We start from the raw sequence: 24,409 nt of genomic DNA on the forward strand, positions 1-24,409 counted from the left end.
CTACCCTGGATTCAAATCATCTGTTTACTTTCCTTCCCCACTAGACTCTAAGCTCTTGTAAGGTGGGGAGTCTTTGGTTTTTGTAATCACAGTATCAGGCAAAGAGCCTGGCACATAGTATGTGTTTAATAAATGTCGAAAGAATCAGTGAACTTCAGTAGTCATCACAATCAACACGTTGCTGAAGAAAGCTAAGTGTAATTTAGGAGCTGTTTGGTTCTCCATTTACTTGTAATTTGAAGAAAGAATGGAAGTAAATTCATCAGTGCCTCGGTAAGTTTGGCAATAAAAAGAGAAGCTTCATTATCTGGTTTTTATTCTAGCCTTCATCTTACACTATTTTAGTCTTTGTTATATATCTTACACTCTTTTATCCTTTATTAAATACAGAAGAATTTTCTTTTAATAAGATAAATCACCCAGAATGCTCTTTATGTATTGATAAATTGAGTAAACCCTCTCTTCCCCTTTCTTCATGTTTTCTACTCTCAAAATTTAGGTTTTTCAATATAGTTCCAGGGATATATGAGGATGCCCCCATAGCAAGTGTGGATGAAAAATGTCACATGCCATATCAGTAAACAAAGGATGCTGCGACCATCAAGCCCTCAGCCACTGCAGCTGCCCCCCAAAACTGCACCCAGACGGGACTCAGGATGAAGAAAAGCAGGATCCTGACTCTAGATAGCTAAGGTGCATATCAAAGGAATGTTTTCAATGAGCCAAGACTCTTGCATCTTCCCACACATAGAAGAGTGCTAAATTCATTAACTTGAGATGTCTGGTTTTTCTTTAATTAACCCAGTAATCATCAGCGCTTCTAACCGCTGGGTTTTGTTTTTGTTTTCAAAACTCCTGTATATCTGGCTCCTCCCTTTGGCTCTTTAGAGCAGTCCCGAGCCCTCAGCAAGTCGGCCGAATAAAACATAATTCTCAACTTTTAGGTTGTGCATTTTTTTCAGTCAGTACAAGTAAAATTAATTAATATTAATTAATTTTAGAATATATATACCTTTCCAGAAGTCATCACCCTTGATTTTTTCCCTCCCTCACTCCATGTAGCTCATCATGTCATTAAATTTTGTTTGCACAGTTCCTAAATCTCTTCAGTCTTTCTGCTTCTCTCCAGACTCCTGCTGTTTCCCTGATTCATCTGCAGATGCCAAAGACCTCTTATCTGAAATCCCATTTTCCATTTTCTTTACAAAGGAGATCTGAGCCTGTCACTCCCTTGGATAAACTCAGGACTTGAGGTAAACTCTAACCTGCTGGCCTTTTCTGTCTTATCTCTCCTCACACTGAGAGGACATCCTGAACTACTTTCTGTCCCTCAGAAATGCCCTGCTTTCTTTCACTTTGAGGCCTTTCCACTTGTCCTTCCATTTCTCCCCTACTTCCTAGCTTTGCTAACTCCAAAGCTGAGACCTGAATGAGTGGGTGTCATCTTTTTTAGCAACAGCTCACAAGTTTGGATTGGCTGTCCTTCCCCCTTCCTGTATATCCTCATAACCCCTCTGCTTGCCTGTCTGGCTTCTCCACTAGACTGTAAGCTCAGTGGAGACAGGAGCACAACTGTTTCATTGGTGTACTCCCAATCCCTAGCATCTTGCCTGATACTTCACACTCACGCAGCATGCATTTTGAATGAATGAATAAATGGTTGAGTATAAATCTATCAGCACTATCAGAAAATAAAGCTCAAGTGAATTCATTAGTATATTGTGAATTACTGGTAGGCATGTCCAAGCCTTATTGGATAAATTGCTAAAATGTGGTATTGCTTTTTGCACCCTCCCACTCCTCCAGGTGCATACCCAGCAGTCGATATCCTTATCCATAGTGTGTGCCAGCCTCTTTCCCCCAGGCACCTTTTAGAGATTTAACTCCCACCCTCACTTAGTATGTTTTCAAGTCTTTGGAGAAAACTCATAGTAAGTTCATAAAAACTTAAGGAGTCAATGGCACTGCTTCTTAGCCTCACATCCCTCACTTGTAAAAGAATTGTGGAAATCAGTGTAAAAGTGCTTTTTAAACAGCCATACATCATATAAATGTAATTCAGAGAAAACTTGAAATAAGTGTTTCTAGTAAATAACCATGAATGCTGAAGAAGTCTACCTTATTGGTGATTTTGACAGTTTGGTCTAGTTATTTCCTTTTCTATTTTATTCCAACAGACATCAGTTAAAGATGTCTTCATAGATAGGGGGGCAGAGTCATTACATTTTGCATTGCCGTCCCATTTTTTAACTGGACTTGGGGACTAAAATTGAACTGAGATATGGTCAAGATAACATAAGTGCAAATTCCCCCAATTTATAGCTCTGCATGTTGAGTTGTCTACTTCCAAAGTATTTGAGGCACCTTTAATGGAGACACAGATCTTGGTTAAAATCAGGATAGTCAAATCAAAATAGGGATAAAAGAATAAGCCATATTCTGAAGTCATGGCAGTAATTGTAATTTAAAAAAAGAATAGTTGCTACAACTGACTATTAAATTTAGCTCCAAGCTTCCTGGGAATTAAGATAAAGCCTGAATATGATGAGTTAGCTCTTCAAGCTGAGCATATGCATTTGTCAGGAGAAACAAAACTTTTTTCTAGCCCTGAACTCAAACAGTAAATTAGAGATATTGAATAATGATGATGAAATAGTTTATGAAATATGCAAGAAAAAATGTAGATGGCCATTTTGCTACCCAAAAAATGGGGTTCGCCTCTTGGTGGGTGTCGAGCCAAAAGACACAACCAAGCCAAAGATCAGGAGAAGGAAGGATTTATTACTTGCAGCAAGTAAGGAGCACACTGGGGATCTTTCCCAAAGAAGTGTCTCCCCAAACAGCAAAACTGGGGAAGTTTTAAGCTAAGGGTACATGCATATTTATGTAGGCGCTTGAGCAGAGGAGAATTCAGCATAGGATTGAGGCAAAGGTTGACAGAGTCCAAGCTTTAGTTGATTGAAGTCACAAGGGTCAGAAAAGGTCAACATCATCACCCCTTAGGTTCCAGTTGATGTGGTGGTTGAGGCTTCAGGCTAATCTTTACCATTGAAACAGAGCTGGGAGTCTTTATTACTGATATATTATCTTTGCTATTGTCACTTCTCTTGCCCAACAACAGTCCTACATTCTTTTGTTCCCGTAAGACTATTAATTACTAAGCCCTGTTCAAGGACAAGCATTGTGTCTAGGCTTAGATGACAAAATAGCTTAGGCCAGAAACAGGTTTTCTTATGTCAATGAAGCCATGCCTGGTTCTCTTTCTCTGGGGACCCCCTGTCCTATCTGCTTACAATTTCTTGTATTAAAAAAGCTTAATTTACACCAAGGATGTGAGTAAGATATGCCTCTGTGATGGCATTTCTGCATGGAGCTGAAGTAATATAATTGTATTTGACAAATTTGATTCAGGATAAAACCAGAAGAGTCTGTCTAATGGTGAGTCACTCTATCAGTTTCAACTGTTGTCTCAACCTGAGTTTTAACAGGTGATGGACAAGACATTTCAAAATGAAGAAAAATTCTGTGGAGTAATAGGAGAATATATATGTCTGTTTCAAATGGACAAAGGTGACATTTTACCATAAAAATTAAATACTTGTATTATCTGAAGGCCCATTTTTCAGAGGTGAGCTGCAAAAACATCTTCAGTCAGGTCCCAACTTTTGTCTTTTCAGTGTTGATTTCCAAGAGCTTTATTCACGATAGACATTAAAGAATAAGTAGGAATGGCTAACACTTACATAGGACTTACTGTGCAGGCACAATCCTCAAAATAACCCATGACGTATTATTATCCCCATTAGACATGGAGATAAATCTTAGATGTGAATGATTACGGAAATTAACCTTCTGGTTTTAACTTGTAAACCTTTCAGAAATTGTTTAATTAATATAAAATAGCAAATGTTCGTAAGTTCCACTTTTAAAATTATTTCATTCATTGAACAGATATTTAGTTCAGCACCTTCTTGCTGCTGCAAAAACAACAAAGAACAAAAAACAAAGACCCTGCCCTCCAGAAGTTTACATTTTAATGGGGGAGACAAATGAGCAAGTAAAAACTGAGCAGGGAGATGTTACTGTTATTACGGGGTGATCAAAGAATGCCTTCAAAAACAACTTTTAAAGACTTGGCGGGAGTGGGGTACAAATAAAACCAGCTCGCCAAAACAACCCCGAGATGGACAGCTTCTACTGTGAGTTATCGCCTGGGTCACTGCTCTCCCAGCTAGGGTTTTGTACATAGTTTCACGAAGTTCCCGCAACTATACAAATGGCATAATGTGCTTCAAAAAAAGACTCCTTTGTTTAGAAATGGAATCCTGCCTATGTCCTGCGCGGAGTTTTTCGTTAGCTGATCTGGACTCTTCCCCAGTTCTGGCTCCAAAGCGGGTTAGGGACCTCCCCTTCTCTTAGCCACCTCGTGGGCGGTGTCGTTGGCCTGATGGATGCGTACCAGTGGTGGTGGCGGGTGGGGGGGGGGCGGGGCGGCGCCAAAGCTCCTACCCTAAAGTCTCTAGCTACCGCCGCCTCTTTATCAGAAGCTGCTAAGTCTCCCGGGCTGAAGGCCCGGAGGTGAGCCCCGCCCCTCCCGCCCCTCCCGCCCCTCTCGCCCCTCCCGCCCCTCCCGCCCCTCCCGCCCCTCTCGCCCCTCCCGCCCCTCTCGCCCCTTCCGCCGCCGCCTCCTCCTCCCCACCTCCTCCCCCTCCCCCCTCCTCCTCCCCCCTCCTCCCCCCTCCTCCCCCCTCCTCCTCCTCCTCCTCCCCCCGCCCCCTCCGCCGCGCCCCGCCTCGCCCCCGCCTCCTCCGCCGCGCCCCGCCTCCTCCGCCGCGCCCCGCCTCTAGCCCCTCGGCCTGCCCCGCCCTCGCCGCGCGCTCTTCTCCGTTGTCGATCTGAGCCCCCGCGTCCCCGCTAGGCCCCCGCGCCGGCTTCTGCGGTAGCCATGACGGCGGCCGTTTTCTTCGGCTGCGCCTTCGTTGCCTTCGGGCCTGCGCTCGCCCTCTACATCTTTACCATCGCCACCGAGCCGTTGCGCATCATCTTCCTCATCATCGGGTAAGGCGGTTGCGCCGGGAAACCCGGACCTGGGCTCCCCTCCCCCGCCGGGGGTACCGGCGATACCTGGCGTCCTCACCAAACGGCTCGTCCTCGTTGGGCTTTGGAGCGGAGAACGGTTAGGAGGGGGGAGAGCGGAGACCCTACTCCCCTGGGACTCCTCGCCCTCCTCCGACGGTCGGCGAGAAAAGAACAAGAGCCCAGCGACCCCAGAGGGCGAGCTCTAGGGAAAGAGAGAACATCGTGGGTCTCAGAAAACCCTGACTCTTGGCTCCCGAGTTTTGCCTAGGGTCCGTGGGTGGGCGTTAGTGAGTCATACATTAAAACTGTATTTAAAAAATTGTGGATAACTTCAAATATCTATCTTTTATTTTTTTGGAGGGGGAGGTCCCTAGTTTCCCTCAGATTCTGATAGGCATCTGTAATCCCAAGCGAGTTAAGAGCCTTTAAGCACCTGGGGATCAGGTGCTTTAAAACATACCGATGCCCAACACCTACCCCTCCCTGAATCAACTGAATAGGAATGTCTAGGGGGTGGAATTCGGACTTTTTAAGAGCGTCCCAGGTGATTCAGGTGTGCGGCCAAACGGTAGAAACCTGTGAAAACTCCGCAGCACCTGTAGTACGTATCCTTGCAGGAGCTTGGTCAATACCGAACTCTGGTGGCGAATGAGATCATAATCCGTTTTCACCTGTCTGGCAGCTCTTATTGGAGCTCCCCTACGACCTTCTCCGCCACTGAGTCTCACTTGGCACCAAGAGAAACAGCCAGGCGAGGCCAGGCTGTTTTTTTGAGCTTCTCATCTCTCACAACTGTATTGAAAATGCTGCATCACACGTGTCATTTAAAAAACAATAGAGATTTGGGCAAGAGGTCTGTAAAGCTTGTTATAATCATTAAAATCCACAGGAATGTTGTAAAAACCAGGCCTGGAAGACTGATGTAGATCAGAGCACAAGCTTTCAACCTCTGGATTTTAAACCAATCGCTCTGTTAATAGAGATGTAGACATTTTCCTGGAAAAGACATTTGCACATCAATGGGCAAAGCTTTAATTAGGAAGCTTAGCAAATAACCAAGTTTCCAGACAGACAGTCTTTGGCAATTAGTCTGCAGATGTACTTACAAACAGCAGGGTCACTGAAAAAAGTGATTTTAAAGAAAAATCTCAAATTCTTCTTGGCCTGCATGTTTATTTCACCAGGGAAACTGCACCATTGATTAGGACCAGTTGGTTAAGAGCATCACTTCATGAACACTTTTTTTGTCAGGAAATCTCTTCCTTTGCAAGCAGGATTTTTTCTGCTTTTAAATCATTATTAGTCCTGTTCACTTGTAACTCCCCCCCCTCCCCAATTTTCAGAGCTTTCTTCTGGCTGGTGTCGCTGCTGCTTTCTTCCTTCATTTGGTTCATGGCAGCAACCCTTACTGATAACAAAGATGAACCAAGACAGAGAGATCTGCTGATCTTTGGAGTGTTAATCTCAGTCCTTATCCAAGAAATGTTCCGGTTTGCATATTATAAACTTTTAAAGTAAGTTAAATGCTTTACCTTTTTTCCCAGTTTTATTTGAATTATGATTTAGTAGTTTGAAACATTAATGTATTATTGTATTTGAAGATCCATGTCTTCCTACATAGTTCCAAGCCAAGGGATTGTACATTTCCAGCCTGAAAATATTGAGTATTTTAACTTGTGGACATTCATTCCTTCCTTCACTCGTTCAAAAAAATATGTCTTGAGAATTTGCTCAATGCCGTGCATACCCTAGGTACTGGGGATACATCATAATTAAAAGATAGCCTCATGGTGGTAATATTATAGTGGGAAGACATAGACAACAAATGAATAAACAAGAAAAGACATTGTATATTAAAAGATAGTAAGTGCCATGGAGAAAAATAAGCTAGAGAAATAGTCATTGGAACAAGAAGAACAAAAACTGTTACAGATCAGAATTTATACGCACTTCTCTTTGACATCACCTAAAATAGATAATTCTTATGGTGATTATGCCTGCCATTATTTTGACTGTATTAGGGAGGAACAGGGGTTCATTTTGTGATATGTCATTTGATTTCATGTCCAGAATAGAAAAATACATTAAAAAAAAAAAAAAGCCGTGGGCATGAGTTCCCTTTTTAGGCCAGAAAGTAGGTCATCTGTAGGATCCATCAGGATCTCACATGAAACCACTGTTTTGAAACACAGCTTGAGCTTGGAACCATATTTTCTTTCAGGTAGTCATGAGATTGGCTTTGATTATGTAGTAAGGCTTAGTTAAGGTGATAGAGTGATAAATAGAGTGCTATGTCTTCTCATCTCTGCAAATGAGATAATTAAAGCACTTTATGAATTTCATGGATGCAACCAAGACAGAACCTCAATAATATCTCTTATAATAGGCTTCTGATAATTTGTTCTTGCCAATATGCCAGGCCTTGTGTATTTTTTACTTGTTGCTTTTAATAACAGATATTGAAATTTAATAATGAAGCAATGTAAATCACAAGTAGAAAACCAGGAAGCCGTTGCTTAGAAGCAAAAGTCATATCTGAGAAAAAGTTTAAAAACGAAATTTCCATTAGTTCCTGGAAATATTAAGGAACAACAAATAAAAATCAAACATAACATTTCAGGTTCCATGGGAATACAATACCCTTAACAGATGGACATTCAGCTGTGGTTGAATGTTTCTGGTATGCAGCAGTTACTACTATTCCAAAATTTAATTTTAACTGTAGAATATATTAAGGTAATAAAAATCTCCTTCTTTCTGACCTCTGCCTTGCACAGGCAAATGCAGTCTCTGTCACACGGTTGTCATCTTGTCTCTTTCAAGGCTAAACATTCCTCATTTCTTCAGCTGGCCCTCAGGAGAGATGGATGTGGCTTCCAAACCTTTTCCCATCTCTGTTCTTTTATGTCAGTGGACACCCCTTTTTGTTGGTGCCTGGGATTTACCTGTGCCTGGAACCCAGCACAGTACCCTGCTGTGGTCGAAGCAGTGCAGAGAGCAGGGTCCTTCCCACCCTTGACAGGGCACTGTTCTCTTAACTCAGCCTCGGGTTGCACTGGATTTTCCTGTCTCCAACATCACTGGCTCATGTTGGTTTTGCATTTACTAATTTCAGTAGTTTTTCATAGATCAGGACGTGACTTTAATAACCCCTTAGGACTTGAGGTTGTAAAACCTCACTTACCTGGAGTGACTAAATGGGTATCTGCTGTTCTTCACTATTGTGTTTCTTCACGGTTTCCACCTGAAAAGCAACCCTTTATTGGCACTAACCTAAGGTTCCAAAGGACTACAAGCTGAACATGGGTTGCCTTTTTTTTTTTTGACTACGGCTGTGTGTCTGGTGGGATCTTAGTTCCTCCACCAGGGATTGAACCCGCGCCTTCGGCAGTGAAAGCACGGAGTCCTAACCACTGGACCACCTGGGAATTCCCCATGGGTGGCCTTTTTTTTTTTTTTTTTTTTTGGCTGCACCGAGAGGCATGTGGGATCTTAGTTCCCGACCAGGGATCGAACCTGCGCCTCTTGGAGTCTTAACTACTGGACCTCCAGGGAAGTCCCAGAGTTGCCATTTTCAATAGGGCAGTGAGGGCATAGGGCCACATGCAGGAGGAATTATGGCTATCAGTCTGCAGGCTCTCATGCCAGGAAGTTCACAGACGCCTCTTTGGCCTTCTGGGGAAACCATGTTTGCTTCTCTGAAAGGACATTTGGAGATTTGCAAACAAATAATAGGACAAACCTGTATTAACAGTTGCCTTTGTTTGCCTTTACAAAATGCATCTGCTACAAACCTTTGGAATATGGTACAGTATTTTCCTAGCACATTTTAGAATATTGGATGTTATGTAGTTACATGTTAAAACAAGTTTGAGAATTATTATGATATTTTATTCATGACTAACATTTATATAGATATATTTAAGTTGCTCTCTTAGGCTTTACTACATTCAAATATAGGAACTTCAGTTTAATCAATATTTTAACTATCTCCACTGCCAAAGTAGGTTTTGAACTTTTAAGTTTAAAGTACTGCCTCAGTCAGATTTTCACTATCTGAATTTGGTGCCAAGATTAAAAAGTGGAGAGCTTGCACCAGTTTTTTTACATATATGGAATTGAATCAAAGTATTTATCATTGTAGTCCAATATAAATTTATTTCATGGCTTAGGTCTTAGGACCAGTACTTCATCTTGAATGAATGAATTGTCACTTTCAGCCTAGCAAAGAGTTGCACTGTGAGAAATTGACATGTGGCCACATGTGATAGCCCTTTCTACGTTAATCAGAAGGAAAAAGAAAAATCCAAGTTATGGTCCTGCACATTGCCTAAAACATACATTAGAATTTTTTGGCTTGGATTGAAGCTTTTGTAATTTAGTTCAATTGTCTTATAATGCTGATACCATAAATATTTGGTAATTTGAGAAAATCATTTATAGAAAAAATAATAAGATAATCATTGCTATAATGTCTTAAAAGGCATAAGTCTATTTTAAAAATTTTCTAAAGTGGTGTATTTACTTTATATGCATATTCCTTGGTACTTTCTCTCTCTTACACACACGTATAAAGTGAATCAGAACAAACGAAAGCTGGTATGATTTATCATTTGTTTTTCAAAGTTTATATTTAAAAAATTGAGCTTTTTCTTTTTTGTTCTTGGAAACAATAATAAATGCAAACAAAGAATTTTCCACTTCAGTAAAATGGTCAGATTAAAATCACCGTCCCCCCCAAAAAAAATCACCGTCACTTACATTATCAGTTGTGTGATGTATCCGTCAGGAACACGGAAACTGATGGTGTTTTTTACTTTTTCACTTCCTAATGTTGGCCCTAGACCTTAAATTTATATCTTTAATATATTTGTGATAGCAGTACTTTGTTATACTAAATAGCAAAAATCTTTTATTCATTGCTGAGCAATTTATATAAAACAGAAATCCTCCAAAATTTATTGATTCTATTATACCATTATATCTGTTTGTTTATGGAAGTTATTGCTATTGTATAGGTCTCTAAGCATTCATTAGCCTTTAACAACATTCCTGTGACAGGTAAGTTTATTTAGGAAAATTGCACATTTCAGGTGGTTACTGCTCCAGAGAAAGAAGATGACAGTCACTTAAATTTTGGCTCATGTCCCTGCTACCAAATGATGCTTCCAAACGGAGAGCACTGAAATGGCAAATTGTTTCTTTTGAGTAAGACCTTTTTTTTTTTTTTTTGGCCGCATCGGGGATCTTAGTTCCCCGACCAGGGATTGAATCTGTGCCCCCTGCATTGGAAGCATGGAGTCTTAACTGCTGGACCGCCAGGGAAGTCCCAAAGACCTTCTTATGTTTATTACTATTTTGGTTGAATTCTGTGTTGCCTTAATGTAGTCAATAGTTATATTTATGTCATGAGATAGGCTCACTGTAGTGAATATACATACCTTAAAATTTAATTAACACAATACCCAGAATATAATTTCCATGTCCCGGTTAATTTTCTACTCTTAGAGTTAATTGAACTCATTTTTGTTTCAGCACTTGTTGAAAAATTCTTGTAAAATGTTTGGTTCCTTTATTGCTTTAATAAATATACTTTAAATATAATTTAAATATCCTTTGCATCAGGATTGTTGTTGCAGACTTTCTAGCCAACAAGGGGTAGCAATAGTGACAAGAGTGGAGCCGACCTGCCACAGTCCTCACACATTTGTGTGGGGTGCAGGGGCTCATAGTCAGCTGGCGAATTGTCCACGACAGAAGCATAGATATGATCACTCTGAAGATCATTTCTTATTGAGCAGTAGTCTAATGTTTCATTCAGGTATTCATTTATCTTCTTTTCTGAGGATAGCATTTTATTCTCCCCTGATTACTTCTCCCCTGAGGCCTGACTGGGGTTATGAAACAAATAATGTTTTCGAATCAGAAGACCATTTGATTAGGTATCCATATGAGAGTTCACACTGTCAGTGTTGTAGGATTTAAGAGTAAGGAGAGATGGGATGAATAATTATCAATCACTGGTAAAGGTGGCTTCTTTGAGCAATTGTTGCATGAACTAGACTTTGAAGAGTGAGCACCACTTACGTTCTAACGAGTGGAAGGTAGAAGGGAGAGTGGCAGAATAAGTCTAACCCAGGCGGAAATACAACAAAGTACCAAAGAAGTGGAATAGAAGATACAGTACTTTGGGAAGAGGAAAAATGCAGAGTGGTAGATGCCATATGATGTTGAATTAAATACTTCCTAAGCTTAGTCATAAGTATTGCTTTGTTTTGTATTATTAAACTCAATCCCTGATGGCTTGTTTATTATATTCTTCTTATTTTTCCTCCTCTTTGTGAATGTCAGATAAAAGGCAAAAGTTGGTTGGAAGTTTTGGTTGACTTTAGTTAATTGAAAACTTGCTGTGTTTGTTTAAATGGATTTTAGATTTAGAGTAAAATATCTTATGTGTTTTTCTGATATACTACTTAAAAAAATTATCTGTGTGGTTTTATTTTAGAAAATCCAGTGAGGGTTTGAAGAGTATAAACCCAGGTGAGAAAGCACCCTCTATGCGATTGCTGGCTTATGGTAAGTTAGAACTGCATAGCGTCTTAAAGATAAAAGATCAGACTTGACATAAAAGCCATCTTTATCTTTTAAATCTTTGTAGGTTTCAAGTAGTATTTTACTACCTCATTGGCCTATTGGTGTACATTGTTTATTTTTCTAGCTTTCCAGGGCCCTTATGTAAAGGAAAGTGATTGCAGGTGACCCTTATCTGTGTGTCCATTAAATATTAACCAGATTTGACAGTTAGGTTTTTTAACATGTATACCCTCTAGTTAACAATTTCTAAGTGATGTTATTGTTACCTTCTCTGGGTTGTTTCCATGACTTTGTCTGTACTGAGAGGACTCTTCATATTAATACAGTTAATACATCTTTGTATTTTTCTTTCAGAATTATGGTTTAAAGGTTGGATCCGGGTCCCTAAATTGAGTCACCCAGCTTGACCCAGGGATCCCTCTTTACAATACAGTCACCCCTCAAGCTCAGTTCCATCAAACTTAATTCTACAGATTCTGTTGTCATGAATTAAAGTCAGAGCTTCAGTATCGTATCCTTCTGTCTCGCCTGTCCCTTTGGAGCCTTGCTGGATCTCTTTCTCTCCTTTTTCCTTTCTCTGCTACATTTCACTGACCACTTCCTTTCCTCTTTTCTCCCCACTTCTCTCTCGGTTCATCATTTAGCCAAGTGCTTGCCTTTTCTGAGCCAGCTTTCTACTGCTTCTAACAGCATGTGCACCCTTTTTCCTTCAACAAAATAGTGTTCCTTAGACCTTGGGAATTTGATTTGAAGAGAAATCACAGCATGAGTAAGGTTTAACAGTGTTTTCCTTCCTCTTTAGTTTCTGGCTTGGGCTTTGGAATCATGAGTGGAGTATTTTCCTTTGTAAATACCCTGTCTGACTCCTTGGGACCGGGCACAGTGGGCATTCATGGAGACCCTCCCCAGTTCTTTCTGAATTCAGGTATGTGTCTGGTAGCTGTGAATGTTCAGATTTATGATCTAAATGATCATCCTTAGTGGAGTTCCCTGGCTTAGGAAATGAAGCGTATAGAAATTTATATCTTCTAAAGGCAAGATTCTGTTAGACACTGTGATGGAAAGGACCTAGGAAAATAAAAATTACAGTTAGAGGGGGCTTCTCTGGTGGCGCAGTGGTTGAGAGTCCGCCTGCCAATGCAGGGGACATGGGTTCGTGCCCCGGTCCGGGAAGATCCCACATGCCGCGGAGTGGCTGGGCCCGTGAGCCATGGCCACTGGGCCTGCGCGTCCGGAGCCTGTGCTCTGCAATGGGAGAGGCCACAACAGTGAGAGGCCCGCGTACCGAAAAAAAAAAAAAAGACAGTTAGAGCATTGTCGAATTTTAGAGTGGAACTAAGCTTGCATAAAATTTATTTTTCTGTTACTATACTAACAGTGTTGCTGTATAGCTGATATATTGTAAGTGAATTTTTATAGGCTATATGCTTTTTTTGTTTTTGTTTTTATTAGTTTATATTTCTCTTCACTGTAGCCCTAATCTTTAGTTCATTTGTCATCTTGGCCTCTTTTGGGAATGGGAAGTATAATTTAATCTTGAAATTGAGAGGAGAGAAAATAGTTCTTATTTAATGTGAGGTAATGTCATATATCTAAAAACATATATTTAAACATAAATATATTTAATTTTAACTGTAACAGTCCATCTTCCCTGTTCCTTAAGAACTGGGACTCCAGCAGGAACTTAGTCCCTTGTTCCTCCTCACTCCTCCCCCACAGGTAACTGTTGCCCTGATTTTGTGTTATAAAGTCCCTGGGTTAACCAGGTCTGAAAGTTAGGTTTTTAACATGTATCGATGTTTTACTTTGAAAGTAAAACCTGAAAGTTTTACCTTCATGTGTGTATCTGAAAAAAAAAGAAAATTTAATATTCTTGCTTTTGAACATTTAAAAATAAATTGTACTATATTTTTTTAAAAAAAGAAATTGAGAGGAAAAAAATAATAGATGAGTTGACCTTTATCCAAAGATGCAGGTAAAAGGACCAACCCATTTCAAACCGCTTTTCATCCACCAGATGAAAATTGTCCCCATGATGCAGTGGTTACACATTTGAGAGTTGGTAATATACATAATTAATATAAGATCTCTCCTAAATTACACAAGAAGAATCTTTTAAAAAATAGTTTCTAAAAACCCCACTGTATTTTTTTGTCTCCACAAGTTGTATTGTTGAAGTAAGTGACCCTATGCACAGATTCTTTTAATTAAATCATTATTAATTTATCATCTTATTAAGAATAAATAGAATCCTTTCAAAAAAATTTATCATCTTTACTAAAGTAATTTCTGTCTTCAAGGAGCTTATCTTGTAGAGGGAATAAGACCAAAAAAGTGATTAAGCATTTCAATGCAGTTTAACATAATAGAAAAGATATAAGGAGGTATGACCAAATTAAAAAAACAAATTGCTGCAGTAAAAACTTGAGAGACATGCTGCATGTTATCGTGATCCCCAATCCCAGTGGACCCTTGTTCATCATTTCAGTTCAGACCTTGGTATCTCCTGTCTAGATTACTACCATTAACTCCCACCCGGTTAGTCTTTCCTCAACACATTTTTCATGGGAATCCATCCTGTATACAGCCCCCCAAATGACTCGTCCCTGTACAAAAATGTATAAGGGCTTTTCAAGGCCTGCAAGTTATTCAGGGCCCTTCACGGCCGGCTACAAGTTAGAGGACAGGAAAGTATGTCAGTGGAATGGGTCCTACTTATTTAGTTGTGCCCCCAACATAGCAAATTATCTTCCTTTTAAACATTCCATAATTAGAATATTTCTGACAGTCTTAAAAAATGAACATAATAATGAGTATTCGATTTTTAGAACAACTGTAATATTAATGCTAAAATCTGTTAGCATCCAATATAAGTTAATAAAACATAACCAGGAGGGGGTGTTACTGCAGCAGTTTTCTATATTTTCTTAAATCAGTCTATTAGACTGCTACGTAAGCTTTTTTTTTTTTTGGTTCTCAAGTCTCCTAGTGGAACTTATTTTTCTACCAGATTCTGTCACTAGATGGCGCTAATTCCCTTTTGTGAGCTAGGCTGTTTTCATAAGATTGGCTTAAAATGATTCTTTTGGAAGAAAGTAAAAAATGTGCTAGCAATTTGGGGATTGTATTGTGATGTCTATAAATTCAAAGAAAATAAAGTGTTTTAATATCTTTAGCTAAGTTAGGAAGGCAGGCTGACCATGCTGTGGATGTGTACCTATAGAGTCAAGAATAGCTGTTACTTTATCATGTGCTAGAGTTTATTTGTTATAACATCATTCTTTGGAGCATAACCTTTGAATTAAACACTTAAGAAACTACTTATTGGGCCTCCCTGGTGGCGCAGTGGTTGAGAGTCCGCCTGCCGATGCAGGGGATACGGGTTCGTGCCCCGGTCTGGGAGGATCCCATATGCCGCGGAGCGGCTGGGCCCGTGAGCCATGGCCGCTGAGCCTGCGCGTCCGGAGCCTGTGCTCTGCAACGGGAGAGGCCACAACAGTGAGAGGCCCGCGTACGGAAAAAAAAAAAAAAAAAAAGAAACTACTTATTGCATTTAAAAATAATAACCCCAAATTTGCGTGTATTTGTGTTTATTGCATATATTATTTGTAACTGCTGCTGTTACCATGTACTTAGGCATGAGCTTCTTTTTAATTTTTCAGTTAAATAGTTTAACATACTCCATTATAAATGCCTAAGTAATAATCAGGAATATGGGGTATAATTAGTATGTCTATGTTAGTACAAGATGTACACTATATGATACCTGTATGTACATAGGTTTTCATGTGACAAGTCAGCATAGTTTACAAATTAAATGTATTATAAGTTAATTCTTTTTGTTTGTAGTTGTGTAGTAGGCTAACGTTAACTTTTATTAGAATCATTACTGTATCTTGGTTATTCTGTATAGAGGCAAGTTATAGGAATTGGAGTCTTAATTTTAAGTCTTACCCTGGCTCATTAATTTAGTATTTTGGGCAAGTCCATTTGATCATTTAATCACTCATTCCACAAATAATTAAGTATTTTTATTTAACAGCCCAGTTAATGTTTATATGTTCCACTCATAGCAGGGAATAAAGACAAACAGCTGATTACAACAAAGTGTGATAAATACTATGATGAGGAAGAGCCATGAGTGCACAAAAAAGCTGTAACCCCCTCGGGTGGTATTGTACTTCTCCTTTGGAGTACTTACCACATTTGGAATTAATTGATCAACTGTGTAGTTATTTGTTTATGTCTTTCTCCCCAGCTGGATGCTCAGCCATATAAGTGCAAGGACTGTCTGTCTTGTTCACTGCAGTATCCCCAGCACCTTGTGGAGTTCTTTGTTTCTAGATGAACTCATAAATATTTATTGAAAAAAAATGAAAGGCAGGGCTTCCCTGGTGGCACAGTGGTTGAGAGTCCGCCTGTCAATGCAGGGGACACGGGTTCGTGTCCCGGTCTGGGAAGATCCCACATGCCGCGGAGCAGCTGGGCCCGTGAGCCATGGCCGATGAGCCTGCGCGTCCAGAGCCTGTGCTCCGCAACGGGAGAGGCCACAGCAGTGAGAGGCCCGCATACTGCAAAAAAAAAAAAAAAAAGAAAGAAAAAGAAAGGCAATGCTTATGGAGGAAGAGCTATCTGAGTAGAGATTTAAAGGATGAATGGTAGGTGGCAGGCCAAGCAAGGTGGTTGTCAGGGAAGAATGTTCCAGGTAGAGGGAAGCAGTCTTCCTTGTAGTCCTGGAGGTTAGAAAGACATTGTTCACGGGGCACAGGAAATACTGGACTTCCATCTAACCCCTCAATTTCCTCATCTTTCAGCAGAGGCAAAAATAATACCTAGCTCAAGGTCGTAGAGAATGAAATGAAATTAGAGAGTATATATTTAAGTGCTCTATAAACTGTAAAATAGCCCAGGGGTAGAGAATTTGGTTCTCGAAATGAAGAATAGAATTTGGAGAAAGGATAGTTTCTCTAATTTATGTGGTATCTGGATTTATCACTCTGAATTGCCTCCCTTATGCTTTAGAAGAAAAATGTCTTTAGTACTCAGTAAGGATAGCTGATATTTTATTTTTAAAACTTCCCCAAACCATTCATTTGTATTGGGTTGGCCAAGAAGTTCGCTCGGTTAATGAATACATTGTTCAATGAAGTTCTTGGTGAAAATGAAAAATGTGTCTTTTATTTTTACTTGAAACTGAATGAACTCTTTGGCTAACCCAGTATTTTATTTTCTTAGCAGTGCTCTTATCTAGGTAAGGTTTTCAACTTTTCAGCCACTAAACCTTTTACTAGGAGAAATCAGTATGGGTCAGATCACATGTAGAGTATCGTGTTCAATTCTGAGCATTGTGATTTAATAGGAATACTGAAGAACTAAAGTTGGTATAGAAGAACATCGTTAGTATGGTGAAAGATCTACAAGCTGTATGATTGAAGGGAAGAGGAATATTGAGCTTGAAGAAAAATAAAAGTAAGGGGAATGTGGGAGATTTCATTTTTGTCCAAATTTGTCATTCTCCTGTAATAGAAGTATACATCCACACCCTTGCATTGACCTCATGCTGACTAGAACGTACTTCCCTACCCCTGACTTTGAGCTCAGCCCTGTGACACGAATTGGCCAAATAGTGAACGTAAGTCACTAATTGGATGTAAGTGGATGTAAGTCAGAGACATAAAAAGCACTTGCATGGTTGGTTCTGCCCTCTTGGGCTCTGATTATGTGCCAGAGAACATGCCCCCATAGTTAATGCCCCCTTAGCCTGGACCACCGAATGAACAAGTATAGAGCAGACCTGGGCCCAACCTGAAATGACAAGGCAAACCCAGCTGTACCAGCAGCCTGTAGCAGAGCTGTCCAGCTGACCCCAGCCTCACTTAATCAGCCAAAGCACAGTCAACCTCTAGACCAGTGAGCATGAGAATAAATCCTTGTTGTTGTAACCCAGTGAGTTTTTTTCATTCACTCATTATTTTCCCATAGTGTTTTAAGTATTGATATAATTTCTATAATACAATGTGGCAATTTGTTAAATGTTTAAACTTTTAAGTGAAAGCACTTTTCATGCAAGACTGTCTCAAATAGCTACCAATTCCAGAGAGGTAGAGAAACTATAGCATTGTTAATGATACAGAGAAAATGATCTGCAATAGAGCTTAATCTGCAATTCTTATCCTTTTCTGAATTTGTTAGAATCTTAATTTCTTATAATTATCACAACTGTCACTGCTTATGACACAAGGATGCTCCATATACTGTGTCATTGGTTTTGTCACCAAATATATATTTTCATTATATGTTTTCATTACATCAGTAGTGTAATAGTCTTTCCTTCAAGCTTCTCAAATAACTGAGAATGGAAAATTATACTTTTGGAATGTCTTTTCCCCAAACCTTGGCCTGTTACAGGCTCTAGTAGCCTATGATACATTATCAAGTGTACAGAGCCCAGGTAGCCATCTTTAGGCAGAGTGCAAACAGGCAGCTCATTGAATTGCTTCACAGAGTGACTGAAAGAATGACACAGGCTGTGGCTCTTCCACATGTGTTCTAGGTCACCTTCTGTGACACTGACATCTCTTTGCTCACATGGCTGGGTGGAGAGCCCCTGCTGACCCCTTTTCAGTTCAGGCAGCCTAATGCCTTGTGCTTCTCTCTCCCTTCAGGCCTTGTGTCATCTTCACATGTGAATTGGTCCTTATTTTCTTCATCCACTGCTGCCTTTAATTTTTGGTGGTTTCTTTTGTGTGTGTGTGTGTGTGTTTTCAGTGAATCTTACAGAGATTTTTTTCATAGTGTGATGAACAGGATAGTACCCTATAAAGATGATTTGCATTGGGAAAAGGTAATATTTTTTGAATACCATTCAGCATAGCATCTTCCTTCATTTAGCCCCATAGGAATATATGTTTACTCACTATACCCAACATTTATAATTTGAAAGGAGAAAAAATCCTGTCTTCAACTTTATTGATGAGCCTAGCCTTGCTCAGCAACCTCAGCTTGATCCTCTGCAGCTCCATGGCTGTGCTAGGAGGATGTGCTGGAGTCCCAGCATTTACTGAGTTGCTCCATGCGCGCTTCTCACCAAGGATGCTCGTCACTACTGGGGCCGCTCGTACCAGCTCACTCTTCTACCTCCCCTCAGCTCTGCTAAAGAGAATCACAGTGTGCACGTCAGTGCTGTGCATTGCACAATTTCTGGGGGAATCATTCATATTGTAACATGTTTCATTGGTGTACTCTGAGGTTTTCCAACACTATTCCTGGAACAGGTTTTAACTAAATTTCCCAAAACCACTTTTCTTACATGCATAGAAGTTTGGAAATCTTCATGGTTCTATGAAGGGATTAATCAAGGTTGAGGTTTATTTTAAGGCAGCGGTCCCCAACCTTTTTGGCACCAGGGACCGGTTTCAATCTTGAGAATGAAGTGCCTTGTTTCAGATGGTAGGCTGCTTTTCCATCTCTCAGGAGACTTTCTCCTTACATTCAGTGGAACAGTGATTTGCAATACTGCTGATTTACCAGCATTTCTGGAGGACAGAAGGCATGGATGGCATCTTTAAAGCAGGGTATCTCTGTGGTCTCCCTCATCTCAGTTGAAGCACTTCCATCCTTCCTGTTGCTCAGGCCCAAAACCTTGGGAGTAATTCCTGATTCTTCTGTTTTTCTCGTTACTCACATCTAATCCAACTGCAAATCTTACCTCCCACTTCCGTTTAAATCTCCATCCAAGTTCTTATGGGCTACCTTTTGCTTTATATATGGAGTCAGGCATGGATGTTTGAGAGACGCTTTGGAGCAAACTTTTAAAGAAAAGGTAAACCTGTTGGTGCTGAAACTACTCCAGGGCAGAGACAGACATGAGAAGGTCCTAGTTAATTTCGTGAAGTCTGTGAAGCATTAATACAAAGTAATAGAATCCTGAGAGCCCACACTCACTGAATTAGGGAATTGCACCCTAGGTTCCTGTGAGCACTGCCTTAGACCCCATGCTCCCAATGGCAGCTCTGGCCAGTGAGTTTGGCTTGGTTTGTTATGCAGCATTTTTGGGATAATAATTGACCTATAGAGAGAGTTTCAAGTATTTCTTAATGTGCCACTATGGAAAAAAAGAGTTGACTTTTGCTTCTTCCAAGGGCCTTCCTAGGCTTAATAATCAGGAGCTGGAGCAGGGTTCTCAACCTCGTTACTGTTGACTTTTGGGGTTCTTTTTTCGGGGGGGATCGTCTTGTGTACTGTAGGGTGTTCAGCAGCGTCCCTGGCTTCTATCCACCAGATGCCAGAAGCAGCCCACCCCCAGTGTGGCAACCAAAAATGTCTACAGACATTGACAAGTGACCTCTGGGGGCAAAATCCCCCCACTTGAGAATCACCGAGTTGAAAGACCAGATTTGGGTTCGCTTTTAGAGGGAACTTTCCCACAGTGACTGTTTTGATGAAATAAGCTCCTAAACTGGAAGTATTTGAAGTGGACCCTGTGGGATCTGCTTTTTCATTGCACAGGGGACTAGATCAGCAACTTCTAAGGGGCTTCCCAACACTGACTCTCCACACTGATGGGCTAATTGGGGGAGAGAATTTCATCATTCTTCACCATCTGCTAGGGGGACTGTAAATGTAACATTGCTTCCTTGGCAGTCTGTTCAGCTCATGAACATCCTTCAGGAGCATTTTCATAAATCTGAAATGATATTTTATATCATTATATTTGTTTATATTCAGATTGCTTTCAGGACATTTTCTTTTTGATCTGGTTGGTATTAAGGGACAGTACTATGCCTTTCTTATGGCTGTGTCATATGAGATGGTTTTCAAAATGTCTTATGTTATCTGGAGAATGTTACTTGCTTAGTAATATATGTACATCTACATTACAATAAACTAGGTCACAGAATCCTGTTACATTTTTTAAAGCAAAAATGTAAAGTTAAATCTTTATTGCAGGAAAGGCATTTTTAAAAACACTGGTTTAGTTCTGGGTCCTGAATTGGGCTAGGTCATTGGAGATCTCTCCAGAATTTGGTGAGTTTCTGCAACCAAGAGGGATGGAGGAGAGTCTGTCACTTCGCAGAACCTTGAAGTCCCAGACCCTTCTCTTCCTCGGAAAAAGCATCCAGAAGCCCTTTGGTAATCACATCCTATCTCTGGGCAGCTGAGGCTAAGCCTCGGCTTTGGGAAGTCCTCCTCTGTCGTTGCCACCATCCAGCAGCAGGCCTTGGAGCTCTCTGGCCTGGTTATAGAGATGCTCTGAAGTTGTCAGGGGAAGCCAGATGACAGCAGTTTCCATGCTGGCTGGATCCAGTATTAGGATCTGTAGCTATATTAGGCCATTGTCTTTGCAAGAACAGAAAAGTAGATATCAGGAATGAGGGAGAGAGGGACAAGCATGAAAATGAAGATATTTATGAATCTGTGTGCTAGAGTGTTTGGGCTATGTTCAGGAAAGGATTAAAGAACCAAATAGTAAATGTAGCATCTTAAAGATAACACTGAAACATTTTGCTTAGAAGTAGGTTGGATTGAAACATTCTCTACCAAGAGAATGTGTAAAAGATTATTAGAAAAGGAAGTCCATTAGCAAAGTATTGAAATATAATTTCACAAACAGATGTAAAATACTTGTTAGAACTCTTCAGCTTTCTGATTAATGTTCCAAAACATTAAAATTATGGGAGCTCTTTTTATTAATCTGGACTATAAAAGGGTATAATTTTGATATTCTCATGGTTAACTCAGAAAAGTGTTTTTGTTTTTTCTACTTTTAAGAATATTAGAACAAAGCAATGGGAATTCCCTGGTGGTCCAGTGGTTAGCACTCCGCGCTTCCACTTCAGGGCACATGGGTTCGATCCCTTGTTGGGGAACTGAGATCCAGCATGCTGCATAGTGTGGCCAAAAAAATAAAAATAAAAAATAAAAAAGAACAAAGCATATTTTAGGGTTAAACTCACTGAAGGACTTTGAGAATTTTATATATTTAGGAACATGACATGAGAAAGGTTTAGTAATTGAAAGATAGTACCCTAGAGATACTATTAACAAATCTTCATTTCTAGCTGCAGTTAATTCCATTTATTAGAGAGAAGTTTCAAAATAGTATGTGTGTAGCTCTAGCTACATGTATGTGACAGAATAGTTTAGATATCCAGGGCTCAGTTTCTGTTGGACCTCTAACCAGTTGCAGAGGAAACAAACAATAAATCCCAGTAATCTAAATAGCACATTGTAATAGTAAAGACTTACGACTATAGAAGCTAGCCAGAAAGTAGTGCTAGCTGAATATATAAGCAGTCAAGTAGGAATATACAATGTTTTAATAAATGTCTTGAGAGATCCTTTTTAGATATTGTGTTAATAAAACAGTAAACTGAAACGACGCGCTTCTTTTCTGAAAAGGAAGTTCCATGGGACTGTATTTTGTTCACCGTGATAGCCTTATTGCCTGGCCCATAGTGGGTGCTAATAAATCTTTGTATGGATTAATAAAAGAGGGGAGGAAGAAAGTAAATGTGCAAGTAATACAATGTCAGAGGAAGAAATAATCTATAAGAGTGAACAAGAGTGCATTTTAAAACATAGTCAAGTGCCCAGGAAGCTTGGATGAATGTGGTAATTGCGTGCTGCTTTGCTTCACTTTCCCGCCTGTTAGTACAGACTCACTAAATTCAAGGTCCTGGCTTACGTTCATCTTTGAATCTGGAGACCACAGCACATAGTAATTGTCATTTATTGAAAAACTGTGGTTTGCAAAGCACTGTTCTTCCCTGCACAGCAACCCAGGGGCATTATTTGCATTTTAGAAATAAAGGAAACAGAAGCTCAGAGGGGTTGGAATAGCTTGCCCAAAGCCGTACCATGGAGCTAGGATTCCAGCTCAGGAGTGTGTGACTCATAGCTCATAGGCATCATCTTCAGGCCAGACTCTCTAGGTTCTCAGTAAATGTGTGTGGAGTGTTTAAAAAAAAAAAAAAAAGTACGTATCAGGATGAATTCACCAAGGAGATGGCACTGAGCTAGATGTTAAATAAAAGTAAGATTTGGATGGAGTGAAATGGGTAGGCTGGTGGTGAGGGGTAGAGCATTCAGGCAAAAGGGGTAATCAGTTAAAAAACAAAAAGTGAAAGCATAGAGGCATAGACAGAGTATAAGTAAGAGTTCTGGTTTTCTTCCATGTAGGATATGTTTGAAGATTAGTAAAGGATAGTAATTTGGGTCTAGGTTGTAGAGGGCCTTCGATGCTAACCTGAGATGCTTGGACTTTACTTTGGAGACAGGGTCAATCCATCAGAGATAATTTTTAGCAGGAAAGAGCCTTGCAAACAGAAATATCCACCTAGAATTTGAAAGAAAGTTGAGGGCTAATGATATCTTGAGAATGTTTGTCTGAAACAGAGTAATGCTCTTTTGGATGAGAATGAACTGAAAAGTCCATAAGTAAGAGCATTTTCCAAGTAGCTGAACTCTAGGACTTGATCACAGGAGGATAATTGGCTGGCTTCAATATATGTGATAATGCATAGAAGAAAGGGCAGATATAGCTGTCAAACAAAAGATAATGCAGGAGGCTGCAAATAAGAAAAGAGTTTATTTGGGGTCTTAAGAATTGCAAGTCAGGGACTTCCCTGGTGGCTCAGTGGTTAAGAATCCGCCTGCCAATGCAGGGGACACGGGTTCGAGCCCTGGTCTGGGAAGATCCCACATGCCGCGGAGCAACTAAGCCCGTGCGCCACAACTACTGAGCTTGAGCTCTAGAGCCCGTGAGCCACAACTACTGAGCCCGCATGCCACAACTACTGAAGCCCGTGCCTAGAGCCTGTGCTCCACAGCAAGAGAAGCCACCGCAATGAGAAGCCTGCACACCACAAGGAAGAGTAGCCCCCACTCACTGAAACTAGAGAAAGCCCACGCTCAGCAATGAAGACCCAATGCAGCCAATTATAATTAATTAATTAATTTTTAAAAAAAGAATTGCAAGTCAGGAGACAGTTTCGTGTAATCTTGAAAGAGTGTTCCAAGGAAGAAATAGACTCGGGCTTGTAAAGACAAAAGGCGATGAGGTTGTTAAAAGTTGCCTGGTGAGAATTGTGATTGACCTAAGTTGGAAAATATTTGTCCTTAAGGAATCACAAGTTGTTTTAGAGTAGGGGTCCAATAAGTGGATAGACTGTCATGAGTTATTTTAGGGTAAAGGTTCAATAAGTGTCTTGAGTTTCTGGCAGGTGTCCTGGATGACTTCATCAGGTCAAAATGTCAGACTCCATCTCGGCTGAGCCATGCCTAAGTTACACTTCCTTAATGGCCACCGGGCTCCATTTGGAGAGTTCTCTTAGCAATACTAACTCCATTTTGATCTTCCTTTCACATAGCTCATGAACAGATGACTCATTAATGATGTCATTTCTTTCTCTTGACATGTAATTGACGTGTAGGCTTTAGAAAAACCTTAGAGTTTGAACATCTGTGTCTATAGATCACAATTTCTACTCTGGTCTTTTGTGACATAAAATTAACTCCTGGGTGTTTTCAGTTGTCTCACCTCTACACCATCACATAAACAGGCATCTGTCTTCAGGGAAACTGACCTTTGAGGGATCATCAATGGAATTAAAATGCATCGTTTTAGTTTCGTCTACCATTGTCCCAAAGTTTTTTCTTTTTTAAAATCCCTCCTCTGCTTTAAAGAATTTACCATCATTTTCTGAAACACTATCACTAGATGTAACAACTTGCT

The 24,409-nt window shown here is 40.2% G+C and overlaps 1 protein-coding gene across 1 annotated transcript in view; it reads left to right on the forward strand.

Annotated features, from left to right (window-relative positions):
• Positions 1 to 4,868: 4,868 nt before the first annotated feature.
• The window catches only part of APH1B (aph-1 homolog B, gamma-secretase subunit), a 37,970-nt gene continuing 18,429 nt past the window's right edge, over positions 4,869 to 24,409 (forward strand). The window contains exons 1-4 of the mRNA XM_082617314.1: positions 4,869 to 5,058; positions 6,423 to 6,593; positions 11,585 to 11,655; positions 12,476 to 12,598. Coding sequence (XP_082473440.1) covers positions 4,946 to 5,058; positions 6,423 to 6,593; positions 11,585 to 11,655; positions 12,476 to 12,598 — 478 coding nt within the window. The 5' untranslated portion in view covers positions 4,869 to 4,945. The remainder of the gene's footprint in view (positions 5,059 to 6,422; positions 6,594 to 11,584; positions 11,656 to 12,475; positions 12,599 to 24,409) is intronic.

The sequence above is a fragment of the Mesoplodon mirus genome (assembly GCF_964341445.2).
Source record: "Mesoplodon mirus genome assembly, chromosome: 4".
In the NCBI taxonomy this organism is placed as follows: Eukaryota; Metazoa; Chordata; class Mammalia; order Artiodactyla; family Ziphiidae; genus Mesoplodon; species Mesoplodon mirus.